At 40.3% G+C, this 21,102-nt stretch overlaps 1 protein-coding gene across 2 annotated transcripts in view; it reads left to right on the top strand.

The window, feature by feature from the left end:
- The first annotated feature begins 283 nt into the window (after positions 1-283).
- The window catches only part of LOC121278972 (NSFL1 cofactor p47-like), a 44,763-nt gene continuing 23,944 nt past the window's right edge, over positions 284-21,102 (top strand). For both annotated transcript variants that reach the window (XM_041189608.1, XM_041189606.1), the window contains exons 1-2: positions 284-449; positions 14,094-14,197. In XM_041189608.1, coding sequence (XP_041045542.1) covers positions 339-449; positions 14,094-14,197 — 215 coding nt within the window. In that variant the 5' untranslated portion in view covers positions 284-338. The remainder of the gene's footprint in view (positions 450-14,093; positions 14,198-21,102) is intronic.

The raw sequence follows: 21,102 nt of genomic DNA, 5'->3' as shown, positions 1-21,102 counted from the left end.
GAGATGATAGCGTATCTGAAAGATGGGAATGAGGGAAGATGCGAAAGAGAATTACACCCTCAGAGTTAGTACAGGGTGATCAGCTGCCATTAGTTTTTCCTCTTCCAGATTTATGCTATCTTCAGCTGCAACTTAGTCCAGTTTAGGGAAGCAGAAACCAAGCTGCAAACAACCAAATCCTGAGCTAGTGCGCCAGGCGGAAACAGCGGCGGGAGGACCGGAAATAGTTGAGTGGACCGGAAGCGAAGGCGTGAACCGGAAGCAACGGCGGGAGGACCGGAAGCAGTGGCGGGAGGACCGGAAGCGACGGAGGGGGAACCGGCGGCGGCCGTGGGAAGATGGCGGATGGGGCTGAGCGGGAGGAAAGGATACGGCAGTTGGTGCGGTTAACGGGGGCGGTGGAGGAACGGGCCCGGGCTCAGCTGGAGGCGGCCGGATGGGATGTGCAGGTGATGGAGTCGCTCTCGGGGTGTTGATTCTTGTCGAGTTTTTGTTAAGATGATCTCGAGGCCGCGACAGATTCCTGATCCCGGCGGGTATTCCAGTCGCCAGGTAGCTCCCTGAGGTCGGTGCAGCCTCCTGGCTGCCTCTAGCTCCACTATCCCAGTGTTAATAACTCACTGATGTGGATGAGGACTTTCCTGCCGGTGGAGCAGTGCCGACACCCCTGAGAATCTGGGCTGAATTATAATGAATCACCCTGTCGCATCTGACCGACCAGGGCCTGACGGTTGAAAGAGAAAACGTTTCCTTTTCCATCATTTTGATCCATTACTTCCTCTGATAAACACAACAATTGGCGATGATCGTGTGATTATGGTACTAGTACCGATACTACCGGACATTTACTCCCCCATTTTTGTGCTGATTAACAAGGTAATGGATCAAATGCTCGAAAAGGGAACGTGATTAATATTGCTAAACACTGCTATCGTAGTACAATTTAATTTATCTTTCTTGTTGCTGGTGTAAATGTTTCTTTCTCGGGATTTTATGGAGACAATACATGGGATTTTCCTCAGTGCATGCAATCCCAGTGGTTTCAGAAATTGGAGAGATGTCCTTACAGTACTCCAGATTTTCCAGTGAAAATAACGGTGAGACTATCAGCATGAAGTGCCAGTGTAATCAATGGCAACCGCTGCTCCTTCGTTGTTGACCACAAACAAGCTGTCCAAAAACAATCTGCCAAGGAACAAGGAAAGAAGAGGCCAGTAATATAGTGTGCTAGAGTTCTACCAGAGAAAGAAATGCTACTTCAACTGTCGATCCTAGGGGACCATTATTCTCAACATTGTAAAGCAGATAATAAGATGGATTTTGCTTTGAGTGGGGAACGAACAGCAGCAGCCCTTCGATGCACTTGCCCGAAGACTTTCTATGGGCCTTTACACTGGAAGTTCCTGTCAGCCAACTATCCAAAATGACAGGCCACCTGGAGCCTGTGGGCCAGCAATGTGTATTTCCATAACCGAGAAATAAGAGACAATTTTTTAAAAGTACTTTTATTTTTAAACTCCAACAATAATTAAAGTATTCACACAAACTTAATTTTTTACTGCCACCAAGATTGTTTGACAATAATTATGACTTAACACAACATTAAAAAGTACTTGCATTGGAATGGACAAGCTGTAACTTTTTTGGGCGAGTTTAGTTGATATTTTATGTAAGTACATCAATTTCCCACTTTTCAAAGTATTTGAATGCAGAATTAGATGCCATTTCCAGGCATCATTTGGAGGAGCATTGCTTCTCGGATAGCACTTTCCAGATTTCTGCATTTAACTGTGCATATGCAGTCACTTGAAGTTACTGTTAGCATTAGCATTACTGATATTTCTACAACAAATCTGTCCCATTATTATTTGCATTCCTATCTATTGTACCCTTTATGGTCCTTTTGGATCAACAGTTTAAGTAGCATTCCTTTTTCTGGTAGAAATCTAGCTCACTAGATTACTAGCCTCTTCTGTTGACTGTGCATGTGCCTTGGCAGATTGTTTTTGGACAACTTAGGGTTTGCTTCATGTCACAGTTTGTTTAATTAAAATGGATTTTAAAAATCGTGATTTATTACTGCTTTTCAGAGTGTATCTCATCAATAAAAGTAAAAATCCTCTTCTATATTAATGCTGAAATCTGTGCAGTTTACTACAAGCCTACACATTTTCAATATATTTGTGTATTGTTTAATCTTCTGTCACATGTAAAGTAGCCAGTACAGAAAAATTGTTCGTTCAAATTTCCCAGGAACCAATCAAAATCATGGGAACATTTCACTGTCTGAAGATCTTGCTCAGTAGTACCAAGATCATGGTGTATTTGAGAATTAGCAGGCTAGCATCACAGTCCTGAATAGCACTTAAACCACTCTAAGTATCCTTTAATAAAAAAAACAAAAAATGCTGGAAATGCTCAGTAGGTCAGATAGCATCTGTGGAGAGAGAAATAGAGTTAACATTTCAGGTCAATGACCTTTTACAGGTGCTGCCAACCTGAATGTTTCCAGCACTTTCAGTTTTAATTTCATATTTCCACCATTTTCAATATTTTGCTTTTGTGCTGTGTTATGTACTTGTCCTGACACATTTATCTTATTTGACGCTCAAAAACTGAAACTAAATGTTAGCCTAGTTTCACATGATTTACTGTCCTGTTATGAGTATAATGATAGCACAATATACATTACATAAATTGAAGTTTGTTGATTAATACAATTAATTGGTATGTATTATTAAATAAAAAAGACCAATGCCAAAATATGGGAATAACGTAAAATTGTATTTTAACAAGTTGAGGGCTGATTTTAGCTCACCCAAAATCAGTTCACTTACGCAGAGTTAAAATTGGGCCCTTCATCCGACATGAGTTCTGAAGAAGAGTCACAATAGGCTCAAAATGTTAACTCTGTTTCTCTCTCCCCGGATGCTGCCAGAATAGCTGAGTTTTTCCAATACTTTGTTTTTATTGAGGGATATTTTTGCATTGGAAGCAGTTCAGCAAAGGTTCAGTTGATTGATTTCCTGGATGAAGGGTTTTAGGAGGAAAGATTGAGCATACACTCATTGGAGTGTAGAAGAGTGAGAGATAATCATATGGAAGCATATAAGATTCTAAGGGGGCTTTTTAAAGGTAATAAGGGGTATGTGGAGAGAGCAGGAGTATGATGTTGAGATAGAGGGTCAGCCATGATCATATTGAATGGCAGAGCAGGTTTGAAGGGCCGAATGATCCACGCCTATTTTCTATGTTGCCATGTAGATGAGAAATTTCTTTATTGAGGTTTGTGAATCTTTGAAATTATCTACCACAGAGATGTGGAGGCTGAGTTATTGAATATGTTCAAGGCTGAGATAGAAGGATTTTTGAGCTATAGGGGAGTCAAGATTTATGGGAAACAGATAGGAAAGTGGAGTTAAGGTTAAGATCACAGCAGCTATGATATTACTGAATGGCGGAGCAGGCTCCAGGGGATGCATGACCTACTCCACTCCTATTTCTTATGTTTGAGACCAGTGACAATGACCTGGGTTGCAACAATGAACAAAGAGCACCAACCATTGATTACACTTTCACTTGATCACAGACTTTATATGGGCTTTTATTCCAAAAGTTGGGATGATTGTAAATCCAGTTCAGCATGGCACACTCTTCAGGGGATCTGTGGTGTGTGTAACTTCTTAATCAATCAAATTGAAGAATCCTCACTGAGACATACTGGACTGGATTTTAACACCTTAATACAGGTGGGTTAGGTCAGAGGTAAAAAATGTAATAATCTGCAACCCGCCCATTTCTGGGTTTAAAGGAGGGAGGCCAAGTGTTGGGCAGTCTCCCTACTCTCAGGAGAAAAGTTGGTAGTTTAAATATTTAAAAGAGACAGGTAGCTCTGATTTAACCTATTTTACAGGTTTAAATGTGGCCTATTAGACTTCCAAGTCTTTGGGAATTCTGGTTGTTCAAAGGAGGCAAGCACAACCTCGGAGGCCTTTATAGTAAACCACGTGGGCCAGGGAGGAGGAGTAGGAGCACTCGCCCCCACCAAACGTCCAAGCTTGCATTCACATCTCCGTCCTGATACTACCAATCAGACCTTGTCCCATACAAAGACACTGGGTTGGGTAACAATTTTTCCTCCCACCTCCAGTTCATGGATTGGACCTCCCTGCTTCGGATTGTTCTGTACCTGACTGGAAGCCATTCTTATCAGTCAGGCTGATTTCCAGGCTGGGAAATTGCCCAGGCTAAAATATGTGAGCTATGGATTTAAAGGTCCACAGCATGTGCGGTAACCTGGACTTCCCATACTGCTGTCCAAAGCATTCTCCCCTGGCCCTGTTTGCCTATATAACCTGCTCTGTTTAATAACCAGGCTGCAGAGTTTGAACCAGGAAATGTAAGTTATAGTAGTAAGTAAGTTAATTTAAATGTACAGAAAGGAAAATAAAAGAGGAAAAGATGATTGAGATAAAAGGGACAATGAAAATGTCAAGAAAGTTAATTAAATTCTTACATTTTAAAAAGAATTTCTAACAATAATTAAAATCTTAAAGAATTGGACACCACACTTGTAAAAGTTAATTTTCAGTGGCAGAGAGATTGCTTGGCAGTACTTCAGACTTACCATGCCATTAAAAATTCACTTACACTTTGAATGTACAAGCTCTAACATCTTCTGGCTTCCTGGGCTAGCTATCACTTAAGTACTCAAACTTATCATCATTACACATATTTAAATACTGAGTCTCTCGGCGAGGTATTGGGAAAGCAAAGCTTCTGAAGGAGCAGGGCAAATCAGACAGCAACTTTCTGAGTTAAGTGTTTATGCGTGTGCAATCAGCATAAGTTACTGTCTGATTTACTCTTTTTGCAGTGAAAACCTCACCATTATTTTTACTGCAAAATCCAGGTCATTTGGTCCAGAGCATGCAAATATAATTTGGTCCCCATTTTATTTTATATTTTGTTCATATTTCAATATTTCTGTTCTAAATTCCTACTTGTAAACTATGTAAATATGTCATGTTTTATTTGTACTCATGCAAAGGCTGGTATCTCATTTGCAGTTTCCATTATGAACATGAGAATATATCAGTCGAAATACTGACAGGAAATGCAAGCAGGTGTAATTTTAAAAAAAAATAGGTAGATAATAGTCACGGTGTGATAGAAAATATATATTGAACTAGTTCCCAAATAATACAACCTTCATAAGTGGCATCCAATACTTTGGTGTATTATTAGAATTAATGGATTTTATGTGCAATTTGAAGTTTCCATTTAATGTTAGTCCAGACTTGGAGGGCTTATAACTTGTGTTTTATCCATTTGTATTGCAACGAGAAACCTGTTAATTACTGTAATATAATTACGAATGAAATTTAGAGCACTGAATTAAATATGAATCCGCTGTATCTTTAGATTTTTTAATTTGGGTATTAAGCATTTAACATTGCTCCTCATAACGAAAACGCAATGTTCAGGACATTGTGATGTTTCACATAGAAACTACAAGTTAAAAGAGCTATAAATTTATTAAAATAAAAGCAAAAAACTGCGGATGCTGGAAATCTGAAATATAAACAGAAAATGCTGGAAAAACTCAGCAGGCCTGGCAGCATCTGTGGAGAGAGAAACAGGGTTAACATTTCGAGTTCAATAAGACTTCTTCAGAACTGGAGAGAGGTACAAATCACTTTGTTTCTCAAACCCATCACGTTTCTACCTCTATATAAAAACAAAAAAACTGCGGATGCTGGAAATCCAAAACAAAAACAGAATTACCTGGAAAAACTCAGCAGGTCTGGCAGCATAGGCGGAGAAGAAAAGAGTTGACGTTTCGAGTCCTCATGACCCTTCGACAGAACTGTCGAAGGGTCATGAGGACTCGAAACGTCAACTCTTTTCTTCTCCGCCGATGCTGCCAGACCTGCTGAGTTTTTCCAGGTAATTACGTTTCTACCTCTCTTCAGTTCCTAAGAAGAGTTGTATTGGATTCAAAACGTTAACTCTGTTTCTTTCAACATTTGCTGCCAGACCTGCTGAGTTTTTCCAGCATTTTCTGTTTTCATATTATAAATTTTTTAACACTTATTGAACGTATGTGAAACAAGTAACGAGACAATATAAAAGGGAAATTTGACAAAATGTCACATTTGGAGATGCATTCAAAACTGTAAATCTGATTGAATACAATGGAACCTCTACCTACATTCATTATTTTTCTTCTAAATGCATTGGTATACCTCTGTGTGTGTGTGTCTTTTTTCTTCTTTAGTTAGCTGAAGTTTAAGGGTGTGAATATAGAATTTTTATTTACCCATAGAAACAGTTTTATCAATGCTAAGTAAATATTAGATAGTAGAATTTTATAAGGAAAGTCAAACAACCAAAACTTAAGAATGAAACTAATTTACTTACTTTCTTCTTCACCAAACCTCTCTCCATTACTAATTACTGTTATCAACAGGAAGAGCTCCTGCTCTGATGTATTAGGTTTGTGACTTTTCATCTAGATCTCTTTTTGCTAGAATGATGGTTCAATTCTTCCAAAATTTTCCCCTAATGTAACCCTGGAAAAACTATTACCACACTCTGTCCAAAGCTCACTCTTAAACTTATTGTCCCTTCCAACTACTGCCCAAGCTCTAATTCCTCCACTTGTCCAACTTCCATGAGTATGCCATTACCTCCCACCTATGCCCTTACCTCTCCCACCATTACTATTTGAATCCCTTTAGCTCTGCCTTGTCCACAGCATAGGGGTTGTCCAGGCAAAAGTCACCAATGACATCTGTGCCTGATTCATCATTTCTTCTTAACCTTCTGGGGGAATTGGACATGGTCAATCATGCAGACTTCGTCTATTGTCTTTCCTGTATAATCAACATATGTGCAACTTCCCATGCATTAAACCACTCCGCATTGTTGCAATACATCTCCAGTATTGACTCCCCTAGTTGCTGCTTTGTCACCTCTGGTGTTTCCTATAAATCAGCTTCTCTTTCTCATATCCTTTAATTACTTATTTGTTAACATGAAGTTACCTCCAATGTGTATACTGATGATAAAAGCAAAATATTGCAGATGCTGGAAACCTGAAACCAAAACAGAAAATGCTGGAAAAAAATTCAGCAGGTCTGACAGCATCTGTGGAGAGAGAAACAGAGTCGACACCCCGAGTCCGTATGACTGAAGAAGTAGAACATTTGGATAAGAGTCATACGGACTCGGGGCATAGACTCTGTTTCTCTCTCCACAGATGCTGTCAGACTTGCTGAGTTTTTCCAGCATTTTCTGTTTTTGTATACTGATGATACCCAACTCTACTTTCTCCCCCAGTTCCTTCAATTGCATAATCATCTCCATACTGTCAAGATTTTCTGTCTGACATTGTTATGGATGAGTCAGAATTTCCACAATTGAACATCAGGGAGAATAATTATAATTTTTGGCCCCAACTAAAATCTCTGCACCCTAACCTTTGATTGATTCTCCTCTTTGGTTCAACCTGAGTGAGAAATCGAATCAGCTTGCAGTCTCAGCAATCTGTTAGACACAGATCTGAGTTTCAAACTCTATATGCTATCCACTACCAAGATTGCTTTTCCACTCCTGCAGCATTATCTGCCTCCATTCCAATGTTAGCCTCACTGCTGCTGCAACACTTAAGTCTCCACGTAGGAAAAGGGAGAATTCTCCAATGGCTTTTCTTGACCATCACTGTCCATAAATTCCAAATTGCCCAATGTTCTGCTGCTTGCATGCTGTGCCTTACAAAGCCTCATTTACCCAGCACCTCTCTTCCCATTGCTCTATTGGTTACCTGCCTACAGTGGATTGAACACAAAATCCTCATTTTCAATTACACAGTTTTCTCCTGCTTTATGACCATTGCTATGGCCTCCTGTGCACCCCTGCTCTCTTCCACATTTGGTGGTAAACTTTTCAGGTGCCTCAGTCCAACTTGGTGGAAATCTGTCCCAAACCCTTTACCCCTTCTATTTCACTCCCCAGTTTTAAATGCCTTTTCAAAGCACATCCCTTCAACTAATCTTTTGGTCACTTCTTCTAACCCTTCTGCAAAAGTTTGTTGCCAACACCTTTTCCTCATTTTGAAGCTCTTGGGACAATTTCTATGTTAAAGCTAATTTATAAACTAAATTGTAGTGTCAAACTCCTCCCTTCTTTGATAGAATAGTTACAAGACTCAATTTAGTAAGTCAATAAAACGTCTACTAAATTTTTTAAAATTTTGATTTGTGGCTGTAACCTGGGTTTGGTGAAAATAATATAATGGTTAGATATTTAATCATCTGTGTTATAAGGCTTTATTTCATCTACTTTCTCACTCCATGGGAAATGCTTCAATGACAAAATGATAAATTAGGATTTTTTTTCCAAGACACTGTACTTATACTGTGGAGGATCGGGTAAAAGAAAACACAGCAAAGTTAATATTTATTGTGGATGAGTTGACAGGAGATTTTTTTGTTGCCCTTGGTTTATGTTTTTTGTTATTTCATTGTTTGATGATTTTTTCAAATATGACTTTAAAATGTGAGGGAAGTCTACGCTGAGATTTATTTACAAAAACAATTTTGGCACTTCAAATTAGTTCCTTACACACAAAGCATTTTCAAACATGTCTGGCAGATGTAAGACAATATAAATACAACAGAACTGCACGGTATTTGACAGAAACGAAAAACATTGATTGACATCTGGGCATTAAAAGATGAGATTTCCTGTTAATGCTTAAGTCATAGAGGTCTTCAGCACAGAAAAAAGGCCCTTCGGCCCATCGAGTCTGCACCGGTCAAACAATTACCTAACTATTCTAATCCCATTTTCCAGCACTAAGCCCATAGCCTTGTATGCCATGGCATCGCAAGTGCACATCCAAATATTTATTAAATTTTATGAAAGTTTCTGCCTCTACCACTCTTTCAGGCAGTGAGTTCCAGATTCCCGCCACCTTCTGGGTGAAAAAATTCTTCCTCACACACCCTCTAAACCTCCTGCCCCCTATTTTAAATCTATGCCCCCTGTTTATTGATCCCGCCACCAAGGGGAAAAGTTCCTTCCTATCTACCCTATGTCCATCATAATTTGTCCCCCTCAATCTCCTCTGCTCCAAGGAAAATAACCCCAGTCCATCCAATCTCTCCTCATAACTAAAACTCTCCAGCCCAGGCAACATCCTGGTAAATCTCCTCTGCACCCTCTCCAGTGCAATCACATCCTTCCTATAACGCAGATTCCAGAACTGCATGCAATACTCTAGCTGTGGCCTAACCAGCGTTTTATACAGTTGCAGCATAACCTCCCTGCACTTATATTCTGTGCCTCGGTTAATAAAGGCAAGTATCCCTTATGCCTTTTTAACCACCTTATCTACCTGTCCTGCTAGTTTAAGGGACAGGTGGACATGCACACCAAGGTCCCTCTGATCCTCAGTACTTCCCAGGGTCCTACATTCATCATGTATTCCCGTGCCTTGTTTGCCCTGCCCAAGTGCATCACCTCACACTTATCTGGATTCAATTCCATTTGCCATTGATCAGCCCATCTGACCAGCCTTGTAATATCCTCCAGTAATCTGAGGCTATCCTCCTCACTATTTACCACCCCATCAATTTTCATGTCATCTGTGAACTTACTGATCAACCCTCCTACATTCAAGTCTAAATTGTTTAAATACACCACAAACAGCAAGGGACCCAACACCAATCCCTGTGAAACCCCACTGGACAATGGCATCCAGTCACAAAAATACCCCTCGACCATCATCCTCTGCGTCCTGCATTTCGGCCAATTCTGGATCCAATTTGCCAAATTGCCTTGGATCCCATGGGCTCTTACCTTCGTTATCAGTCTCCCATGCGGGACCTTATCAAAAGCCTTGCTGAAGTCCAAGTAGACTCCATCAAATGCATTGCCCTCATTTACACACCTGGTCACCTCTTCGAAAAATTCAATCAAATTGGTCAGACATGATCTCCCCTTAACAAAACCATGCTGACTGTCCTTGATTAATCTCTGCCTCTCCAAATGTAGATTAATTCTGTCCCTCAGAATTGCTTCCAATAGTTTCCCCACCTCTGAGGTTAGACTGACTGGCCTGTAGTTCCCTGGTTTATTCCTTCCTCCCTTCTTGAATAACGGTACCACATTGGCTGTCTTCCAGTCCTTTGGCACCTCTCCTGTGGCCAGAAAGGTATTGAAAATTATTGCCAGCACCTCTGCTATCTCCTCCCTGGGATACATTTCATGCGGGCTTGGAGATTTATCTACTTTTAAACCTGCCAGACCACTTAGAACCTCCTCCCTTTCTATGCTAATTTCTTCAATTATATCACAGTCCTTCTGCCTGATTTCCATACCCACGTCGTCCCTCTCACTTGTGAACATAGACACAAAGTATTCATTTAGAACCCTACCTACATCTTCCGGCTCCGCACACAAATTACCACTATGGTCCTTAATGGGCCTTACTCTTTCCCTAGTTATCCTCATACTCTTAATGTGCTCAAAATAACTTTGGATTTTCCTTTATTTTACCTGCCAATGTTTTTTCTCCCCCTTTTTTGCTCTCCTAATTTCCTTTTTAAGTTCCCGCTTACACATTCTATGCTCCTCTAGGGCTTCTGTTGCTTTGAGCCCACAATATCTGCCATAAGCCTCCCTTTTTCTCTTTATCCAATCCTGTATATCCCTCGACATCCTGGGTTTGTTGGTCCCACCCTTTATCTTTACTGGAATATGTTGGCACTGTACTCTCCCTATTTCCTTCTTGCATGAGCCCCACTGCTCTGATGCAGATTTACCTAAAAGTAGCTGCTCCTAGTCCACTCTGGCCAAAACATATCTGATCTTAGTAAAATTGGCCTTCCTCCAATTTAGAACTCTGATTTCTAGCCCATCCTTGTCCTTTTCCATAACAACCTTGAATCTAATGGAGTTATGATCACCATCTGCACAATGTACCCCCACTGATACCTCTACCACTTGCCCGGCTTCATTCCCTAAAATTCTGTCCAGGACCGCCCCCTCTCTTGTCGGACCTTCTATATACTAGCTTAAAAAGCTCTCCTGGATGCATTTTAAGAATTCTGCTCACTTTAAACCTATCACACTATGACTAACCCAGTTAATGTTGGGGAAGTTGAGATCCCCCACTATTACTACCCTATTATTTTTACACTTCTCTGAAATTTGCCTACATATCTGCTCTTCTATTTCTCTCTGACTGTTTGGGGGCCTATAGTACACTCCCAGCAATGTGATTGTGCCTTTTTTGTTTTTAAGTTCTACCCATATGGCTTCATTTGAGGAGCCTTCTTAGATGTCATCCCTCCATACTGCTGTAATTCCTTGCTCAATATTGTGATACCCCCACTTTTACCTCCTTCCCTGTCTCGCCTGAAGACCCTATATCCTGGAATATTGAACTGCCAATCCTGCCCCTCTCTCAACCATGTCTCTGTGACAGCAATGACATCATACTTCCATGAGTTAATTTGTGCCCTCAACTCATCTACCTTATTCATCAGACTCCTTGCATTAAAATAAATACCATCCAACCTTGCCAAACTCCCTTGTGCCTTAACTGACCTATAATTTCTATGCCTTCCAGACTCACTTGCTCTCTCTTCTAATTTTGGCTGTGCACCTCCCCTTGCTGAACCTCCTCTCAGGTTCCCATCCCCTGCCAAGTTAGTTTAAACCTTCCCCAACAGCACTTGCAAACCACCCCGCAAGAATGTTGGTCCCATTCCGGTTCAGGTGCAACCTGTCCGCCTTGTACAGGTCCCGCCGCCCCCAGAAACGGTCCCAATGTCCTAGGAATCTATAGCCCAACTCCTGCACCATTTCTGCAGCTACACATTCATCTGGACTAACCTCCTATGTCTATATTCACTAGCACCGGAAATAATCTAGAGATTACTACCTTTGAGGTCCTTTTTTTTAAATCTGCTTCCTAGCTCCCTAAATTCTGCTTGCTGGACCTCATCCCTCTTCCTACCAACGTTATTGGTACCAATATGTACCGTGATCTCTGTCTGTTTGCCCTCCCCCTTTTGAATGCCCTGCAGCCATTCAGTGACATCCTTGACCCTGGCATTAGGGAGGCAACTTACCATCCTGGAGTCACGTCTACGGTCTCCTACCACAATTGCTCTTCCCCTATTTCCCCCCCACCCCCCCCCACCCCCCCACCCCCCATGCATCTGAGTCACTCACAATGCCAGGAGCCTGGCTGCACTCCCCAGAGGAACTGTCACTCACCGTTTTCCAACACACAAAAATGGTTCTCAAGCGAGATGCACCCTGAGGGTTTCCTGACTGCCTGCCTGACACCTTTCTTCTGACTGATAGTCACCCATTCCCTCTCTGTCTGCACTTCTGCAAGCTGTGGGGTGACTATGTCTAAAAATGTGTTATCCACGAAATTCTCAGCCTCGCGGATAAACCTCAGCACCTGCAGCTCTGAAACTCGGAGCTCAAGTAGCTGCAGCTGGTGGCACTTCCTGCACACGTGGTCGGTCAGAGCGTAAGGAGTGTCTAGGACTTCCCACGTTTTGCAAGCTGTACGTAACATGGGACTAAGCTGTCTTGCCATGCCTCTAGTTAAAAAAATGCCCTTTAAGTTAAATACAATAAAAAAAACATTAAATTATTTATGTACTTTAATTAAAAATCAGAACTCTTACCTTTCCTTAGCTTAATCTATTTTAAACTAGAGAAAAACACTTAGCCACTACTCACCAATCAGCTCTCGCCTTTTTGCTCATGTCACTTTTTGACACTTCCCCACACTCGCCCTGGTTCTGATCTCTCTGCTGCTCTCTCGCACTGTCTTGTGATGTCACTCTTGTTATTTTCAACAAGAACTGACTGCAGGACAGTCTTCCCAGACTGCTTCACCGTGATGCTGACTGCAGGACACTCTTCCCAGATTGCTTCACCGCGATGCTGACTGCAAGACACTCTTCCCAGATTGCTTCACCATGATGCTGACTGCAGGACACTCTTCCCAGACTGCTTCACCACGATGCTGACTGCAGGACACACTTCCCAGAATGCTTCATTGCGATGCTGACTGCAGGATACACTTCCCAGCCTGCTTTACTACAATGTTGACTGCAGGACACTCATTCCTTAAGTGTTTTACCTCAATGTTTCTGTGACTGCATCTGGCATTTTTTAAAAAATTAAAGAAACTGACCACAGACTGAACACAAAGGTGACTTCCAGAACTTGGCGTTTTTTAAAGCTGTGACTGTTTTGCTGTCATCTCAGTCAATGTAGTGTCCTACAATATCTGATATGTTTAATGAAAAGTCCATGAGTAGCTCCCTGGTTAAACATGCATGTAAGTGACCTGCTGTGAAGCATCTGCTAATACTGTTGCTTAACTGAAATGTACAAAAGTATAATAACTCATTTAACTCCTTGTTTTCCTCTCCTCTCTCAGTCATTTCTAGAGGATCTGACCAAATTGTAAATATGCTATGTAGGAAATCATAAACATCAACTAGGTGATAGGTTTTTGATATTCATACCAGAATGAGAACCAGAAACAAAAGTGAGAAGCTTCACAAAGTTTACTGTTCTGTATGTTCCAAATGTAGCTTTAACTGGAGGATTTACAGTAGTTTATATTTTTAGCATTTTCAGTTTTTTTTATTAACTTCAAATATAATGTTAAAAAAAGCCTATAACAGTTACCCAGAATGATGTTATAACTATGTAAATGTTTATTTTTAAATCAATTATCCAAACAACATTGAATGTAAATGTTTCTGTGATATTAATTCTAATTGTTTTTAAGGTGTGGTTAGAATTAGTTGTTTAAAAGAACCATGTGCATTGGAATTTATAGATTTGCTGCTTATCATTTATTATAACTGGGATGTACTTTGAGAAAAAGCTTATATTTTGTGGGGTTTTAGTATAATTTAGTATAAGGAAATACAATTTCCAGGTATATTCTATCTATTGATTTCAGCAAATTCTATTTGTACCATGTTGTTTAGAGGCTAACAGCACCTTTCTAGATTATTTTATCTTGTTTTCTTATCTAGCTGGCAATGGCTAATTTTTATGAGAATGAAGATGACGATCAACTGGTTCATCACGAGGCACCAAAGTTTAATAATAGTACTAATTGCAAACCTGCGGTTCATAGGTAAGAAATATCAGGAGTATTTTAAGGTATATTTAGTTTTCTTTAAAACTTCTACTTTGTAAAATTTTAGTTGGCTTTTGCAGCCCTCTTTTGGTTTGAGTTTTTTTCTCTTTATTGCAACAGTCCAATCTATTTCTACATTTATAATTTCATATTTATAATTTGATGGCCTGAACAACAATTTTTCAGTCTGAAAAAAAGTATCCAGATTTGAATGGTACCTAGCTTTAACTAATGATCTTTTGTTGACTCTGGAGAAGAAATTGGCCTAAGCGCTGATTTGTTAGTAGTCCAGTTATAATTATTGTCCTTCTAAATTTGCTTCATTTGAACATTTTTTTTTGCTGTGTTTCATAAAGTGGTTCTCTGCTGATTCGATCCTATCAATTTTGTGAGACATCTATGCTCAGTTATGTTTTAAAAAAATGCCCTGTCATTGGGTGAATCATATTGCAGACACATAAAAGTGCATTTTGGATTGGAAAATGTATTGAAGAAAAGCCCCCTACCATTAGATTATAATTTTTGTTAGATATTGATCATAGCCATGGATAAATGTACGACCTGTACAATCTCTTTGTTCAAAATGTTATGATGTGGCAGATGATGTGTGTCTGGTGGACTAAATCCACAGGAGAAACTTGGTCGCGCTATCAAGGTGGTTTTGCAATTTATCTATTATGAGATGTATGCACTGAATTCAGAAGTAATAAGTCCACCAAGACCTTTAGAGATTTTAAAAATTAAATTAAAATATTCATTAACAAAATATAAAAGATTTCAAGCAACATACATAAGACTACAATTACTTACTACTATAATAACTCTTAAAATTTCAAATTAACTTGACTCCCAGTTACACTCCCTTTAAGGCAATAGTCCAGAATGGATTTTATATTTAAAACAGAATCAGCAAGTTAATACAATAACCACTTGACAGTGGAATTCCAAATGGCTTTTCTCCAACTTCAGTTTCATTATATAGTGGGCTTAAGCACAAATGCTGGAGGCTTCATTTAGGCTATTTCTCACAGACCTGTTAGATCTTACATAGCCTTCTGACATATAGCCTTTCATTCTCCTTTATATGTTTCTCTCTTAATATGTAAATTCCATTTGTCTTTGAAACTGTATCTTCCTCATAATATAAAAACTTTCATGTTACCAATATATTGTCAATAAACTTTGGGAAAAATAAACACATTCCTTAGCCTTGCTTATTTGGCTAGTTGTGAACAGACTAAGATCCAGTTGACCATAAGATGTCAGAGCAGAAGTAGGCCATTCGGCCCATTGAGTCTGCTCCACCATTCAGTGAGATTATGGCTGATCTGATAATCCTCAACTCCACTTTCCTGCTTTTTAACCATAACCCTTGATTCCCTTGTTAATTAAAAATCTAGCTCAGCCTTGAATATGCTTAACAACCCAGCCTCTACAGCCCTCTGCAGAAAAGAATCCCACAGATTCATTTCCCTCTGAGAGAAGAAATTCTTTTTCAAGTGGCCGCTTCCTTACTCTGAGATTATGCCGTCTGGTCCTAGTCCTAGACTCTCCCACAAGGGAAAACAACCTCTCAGCATCTACCCTATCAATCCCCTAAAAATCTTATATGTTTTAATAAGGTCGCCTCTCATTCTTCTAAACTCCAATGAGTACAGCCCAAATTACTCAACCTCTCCTCATAAGAAAATCCCTCCATACCCAGGATCAACCTAGTGAATCTTTTCTGGATTGCTTCCAATGCCAGTATATCTTTCCTTAGATAAAGGGATCAAAATGATTCACAGTATTCTAGGTGTGGAGTGAATAAATAATGAGGTGGGCGAAAACCCACCATTTTCGTCGGAGGGTTGGACTCCATTTTACCCGCCCGCTACCACAGCTAGTGCAATTGTTGGAAAATTCTGCTATATATTCCATCTGCCAAGTTTTTGCCCACTCACTTAACCCATCCATATCCCTCTGCAGATTCCTTGTGTCATCCTCATCACTTACCTTCTCACCTGTTTTTGTGTCATCCGCAAACTTGATGATAGTACGTTCACTTCCCTCATCTAAGTCATTAATATATATTGTAAATATTTGAGGCCCCAGTACTGATCCCTGTGGCACTCCACTAGTTACAGGTTGCCATCCCAAAAATGTCTCCCATATCCCAACTCTCTGTCTCCTATTAGTTAGCCAATCTTCTAGCCATGCAAATATACTACCCCAACACCATGGGCTTTTATCTTTTAAGTAGCCTTATGTGTGGTACTTTATCGAATGCTTTTTGGAAATCCAAATATATTACATCTACTGGTTCCCCTTTATCTATCCTGCTTGTTACCTCCTCAAAGAATTTCCCCTTCATGAAGCCATGCTGACTTTGCTTGATTAGATTATGTATTTCTAAATGCTCTGCTATTACTTTATAATAGCTTTATAATAGACTAACATTTTCCCAATGACAGATGTTAAGCTAACTGGCAGATAGCTATCTGTTTTTGTCTCCCTCCCTTTTTGAATGAGGATGTTACATTGGCTATTTTCCAATCCTCTGGAGCTTTTCCAGAATCTAAGAATTATTGGAAGATTACTACCAGTGAATCCACTATCTTTGTACCTACTTCCTTTAATATCCTAGGATGCAACCCAGGGGACTTATCGGCATTTAGCCCCATTATTTTCCCTAGTGCTTTTTCTCCAGCGATAGTTATTGTATTTGTTTCCTCACCCCCTTTTGCCCCTTGATTCTTTAGTATTTTTGGAATGCTATTAGTATCTTCTACCGTGAGGACTGAAGCAAAGTGTTTATTCAACTCCTCTGCCCTTTCCTGGTTCCCCATTATTATTTCACCAGCCTCATTGTCAATGTTCACTTCGGTCTCTCTCTTCCTTTTTATATGTTTAAAGAAGCTGTTATTGTCCATTTTTATATTACTTGCTGTTTACCCTCTTAGTTTATTTTCTCCCCCTTTTTTTGGTCATCTTTTGTTGGTTTTTAAAACTTTCCCTATCCTCTAGCTTACCACTAACCTTTGCTACATTGGATGTTTTTTCTTTCATTTTTATACTGTTCTTAATATCCTTGGCTAACCATGGTTGGTTTATTCCCTTCCTTGAACCCTTCTTCCTCACTGGGATATATCTTTGTTGAGAGTCATGAACAATTTTCTTAAACGTCTGCCTTTGTTCATCAACTATCTACTCTGCTAAACTGCTTTCCCAGTCCAGTCTGGCCAACTCTGCTCTTATTCCATTGTCATTACCCTTTTTTAAGTTTAGCACAGTTGTTTATGACTCAAGTTTCTCACTCTCAAACTGAATGCTAAATTCTACCATATAATGGTCACTGTTTCCTAGGGGATCCTTTACTCTGAGATCATTTATTAAACCTGCCTCATCACACATTACCAGATCTAAAGTAGCTTGATTCCTGGTTGGATTCACAACATATTGTTCTAGGAAACTGTCCCAAATACTATGTCAATGAATTCTTGCTCATGTCTACCTCTGCCAATTTGATTTTCCCAATCTATGTGAAGATTAAAGTCACCCATGATTAATGTACTGCCTTTTTTACATGCCTTCATTATCTCCTAATTTATTCTCTGTTCTGCAGTATAGCTACTGTCAGGGGACCGAGAGCACTCCCACCAGTGTCATCTTCCCCATGTTATTTCTGACCTCCACCGATATGGTTTCTACATCTTCCGATCCAAGATCCTTTCTTGTTATCATACTTATTCCATCTCGTACTAACAAAGCTACCCCACTGCCCTTTCCTTCCTGCCTGTCCTTTCAAAAAGTCACCTACCCCTGAATACTTAGTTCCCAGCTTTGATTTCCTTGTAACCATGTCTCCGTAATGGCTATAAGATCACACCCATTAACCGCTATTTGTGCCGTTAATTCATTTATTTTGTTCCAAATGTTATGTGCATTTAAGTAAAGAGCCATTAATGTTGCGTTTTTACCAGTTTTTCCCCCTTTGACCCTATTTGCTGCTTTTTTTTAATGTTTGTACACTCTGTCCCTTCCTGTCACACTCTGGGTATCATTACCTAAATAGCTGCTCTGCAAGGCTGCCATGTCCTTTGGCTTTGTAAGCCTACGTATCCCCTTTACAGAACCATCCCCGCCCCCTCTCTATTTGGTTTAAAGCCCTCTCTACAGCCCCAGTTGTTCGGTTCGCCAGGACACTGGTCCCAGCACGGTTCAAGTGAAGCCTGTCCCACTGGAACAGCTCCCTTCTACCCCAGTACTGGTGCCAGCGCCCTTAACTTCCTTGGTTAACCATGGTTGGTTAATTCCTCCCACACCAATCTCTGAGCCATGCATTTAACTCCTTGGTTTTATTTATCTTGTGCCAGTTTACCCTTGGCTCAGGTAGCAATCCCAGAATTATTACCTTAGAGGTTCTGCTTTTAAATCTAGCTCCTAACTGTTCAAATTATTTCAGCAGAATCTCCTTTCTAGTCCTATCAATATCGTTGGCACCAACATGGTCAACGATAACTGGATCCCTTCCCTCCTCTCCAGCCCTGAGGAAATGTCCTTGACCCTGGCACTAAGCAGGCAACACAGCCTTCGGGACTCACACTCATGGCTGCAGAGAACAGTATCTATCCACCTAATTATACTGTCTCCTACCACTACTACGTTACCATTTCCTCCCCACATTTGAATGGCTCCATGCTGTGGTCAGTTAGCTTATCCTCCCTGCAGCCCCCGCTTTCGTCCACACAGTTTGCAAGAACCTTGTAACTGTTGGTCAGTTGCAGGAGCTGAGTCTCCTGGAATGCTATCCCCTGGGTCCCCATACCTGCTTCAGCTGCAGCCACACCGTCCTGTCCCTGATCACAGACCAAATTTGAATTACATAATCTGAGGGGCGTGGCTGCCTCCTAGAGCAAAGTGTCCAGGTAATTCCCCCCACCCCCCCCGGCTCATGTGGTGCAATGTCTGCAGCTCAGACTCCAGTTCCTTAACTCGGATCCGAAGTTCCTCGAGCTGCAAACGCTTGGTACAGATGTGTTCCCTCTGGATTACCTTGATGTCCAGCAATTCCCATGTGTTGCAACAGCAACACATCACCTGTCCTGCCATTGCTTTCTTTGGATTCTTGGAAGATTACTACCAGTTCATCCACAATCTCCGTATTTATTTTATTCAATTTATTAATTAATTACTCTAGTATCCACACTCTTTACACTTTATTGTAATTTTTTTTATACACACCAGTATTGATCTAATATTTAACAAGTTACCTTTAAGAAAAAGAGAAAAAAAAGATGAGCGATCTAAACACAAACTAAAGACCTTACTTTTGTTTTAAAGACTAGAAATACTCACCAATCAGCTGCTGTCCATGCTCTTTTCCCTCTTGCTCTCTTTAATGGTCTCACACTCGCTCCCTGTAAATGACCACGCTACTTCTCTCACACTCTCTCGGTATATGTGGCCCCGCTCCTCTCTCTCTCGCTGTAAATCACCATGGTGTTTCTCTCATACTCTCTGTTAAAGGCCCCACTCCCCTCACACTTGCTCCCTGGAAATGACTCTGCTGTTTCGCTGTAAATGACCCCGTTGTTTCTCTCGCGCTCTCTCGTTGTAAATGACCTCGCTGTTTCTCTCACAGTCTCTTGCTGTAAATGACCACACTATTTCTCTTACCGGAAATGACAACTCTGTTTCTCTCTCAACTCTCTCACTGAAAATGATCATGCTGTTTCTCTCACACTCTCTCACTGTAAATGACCCTGCAGTTTCTCTCACACACTCTCGCTGTAAGTCCAAATTTGAAATCCAAATCTCTTCATTTATCTAAAAATTCAAATTCCCTTCACACCTTACATGCTATGCCAACATCCATGTTTATTCATTAGCATGTGAAGCACCTAGCTTCTTTTGATGATTTCAAACTTGCAGTCTACTTGACTCCAAATGTAATGAAATCACACACAGACCCAACATAAACCTACTTCACAATAAACCAGAAATTTATTATGAAAATTATTATACTTTAATCACAGAGGTGAATAAACATGCTTTCAGATGAACAATATAAAATAGAGGATTAAAAATGGGAGCTGGAACCACGTAGTAAAAGTGTCTTTGTCATGCATATTCACTTATATTATGTATTCTCCTAATAGAAGTAGGAAACTTCTGGGACATTAGGAAAAAATAAACACACAATAGACATTCACACACTGTCACACTCATGCAATACGGACTCTCAGATTTACGAAAACTGAACAATAAAACAAAATGAAGGATGAACACTCTGCTTTTGAAAGAAAATGGAGCTGTGATGTCAGGTGACTTTTTTCTTTTCTGTCAATATATGTGAAACTACACAAGACCCTGGAAGCTAGCCTGCATGTCTGGGATTACATTACAATGTAAGTGATCTTCTCGGATATTTCATTGAGAAGGCATTAAAATGCAACAAACCTTTCCTGTGGATTAATGGTTTCCATTATTCAAATAGTTACAGAAACTTGTTCACAATGGCCTTGCAGCCTTCTTGGCTTGGGAATGGAATTCCAAAGAATGAGTGTGAGAAGAATCGCTTTCTATCGCAAGGATATGTAAATGGGTTAATTGGCCAAGATGTCAGAGGCCATTTGTGGGGACAATGAAAAAACAGCTACTGTGGTCAATTGACAGAAACCAGGTTTCTGATAAAGGACATTTAATAAGACACATTTTTGGGGAGCAGGCGGCAGAAAGAAAGAAAGAAGAAGAGTTCCAGACCACCGAAGGAACAGGACCCTGCCTAAAATCCATCAGGAGGCAGAGAATTTGGGTTGGCCAAATCTACCCATTTAAGGAACCAAACAAGGCTTGACACCCCACTTGGAGTGAAGCCAGAGAAATCTGCCACTGTAAACCTATCTTCATCAACCTCCAAC

Source organism: Carcharodon carcharias, chromosome 6 (genome assembly GCF_017639515.1).
Source record: "Carcharodon carcharias isolate sCarCar2 chromosome 6, sCarCar2.pri, whole genome shotgun sequence".
In the NCBI taxonomy this organism is placed as follows: Eukaryota; Metazoa; Chordata; class Chondrichthyes; order Lamniformes; family Lamnidae; genus Carcharodon; species Carcharodon carcharias.
The sequence above is the reverse complement of the archived record's forward strand: the minus strand, read 5'-3'. Positions and strand labels throughout refer to the sequence as shown.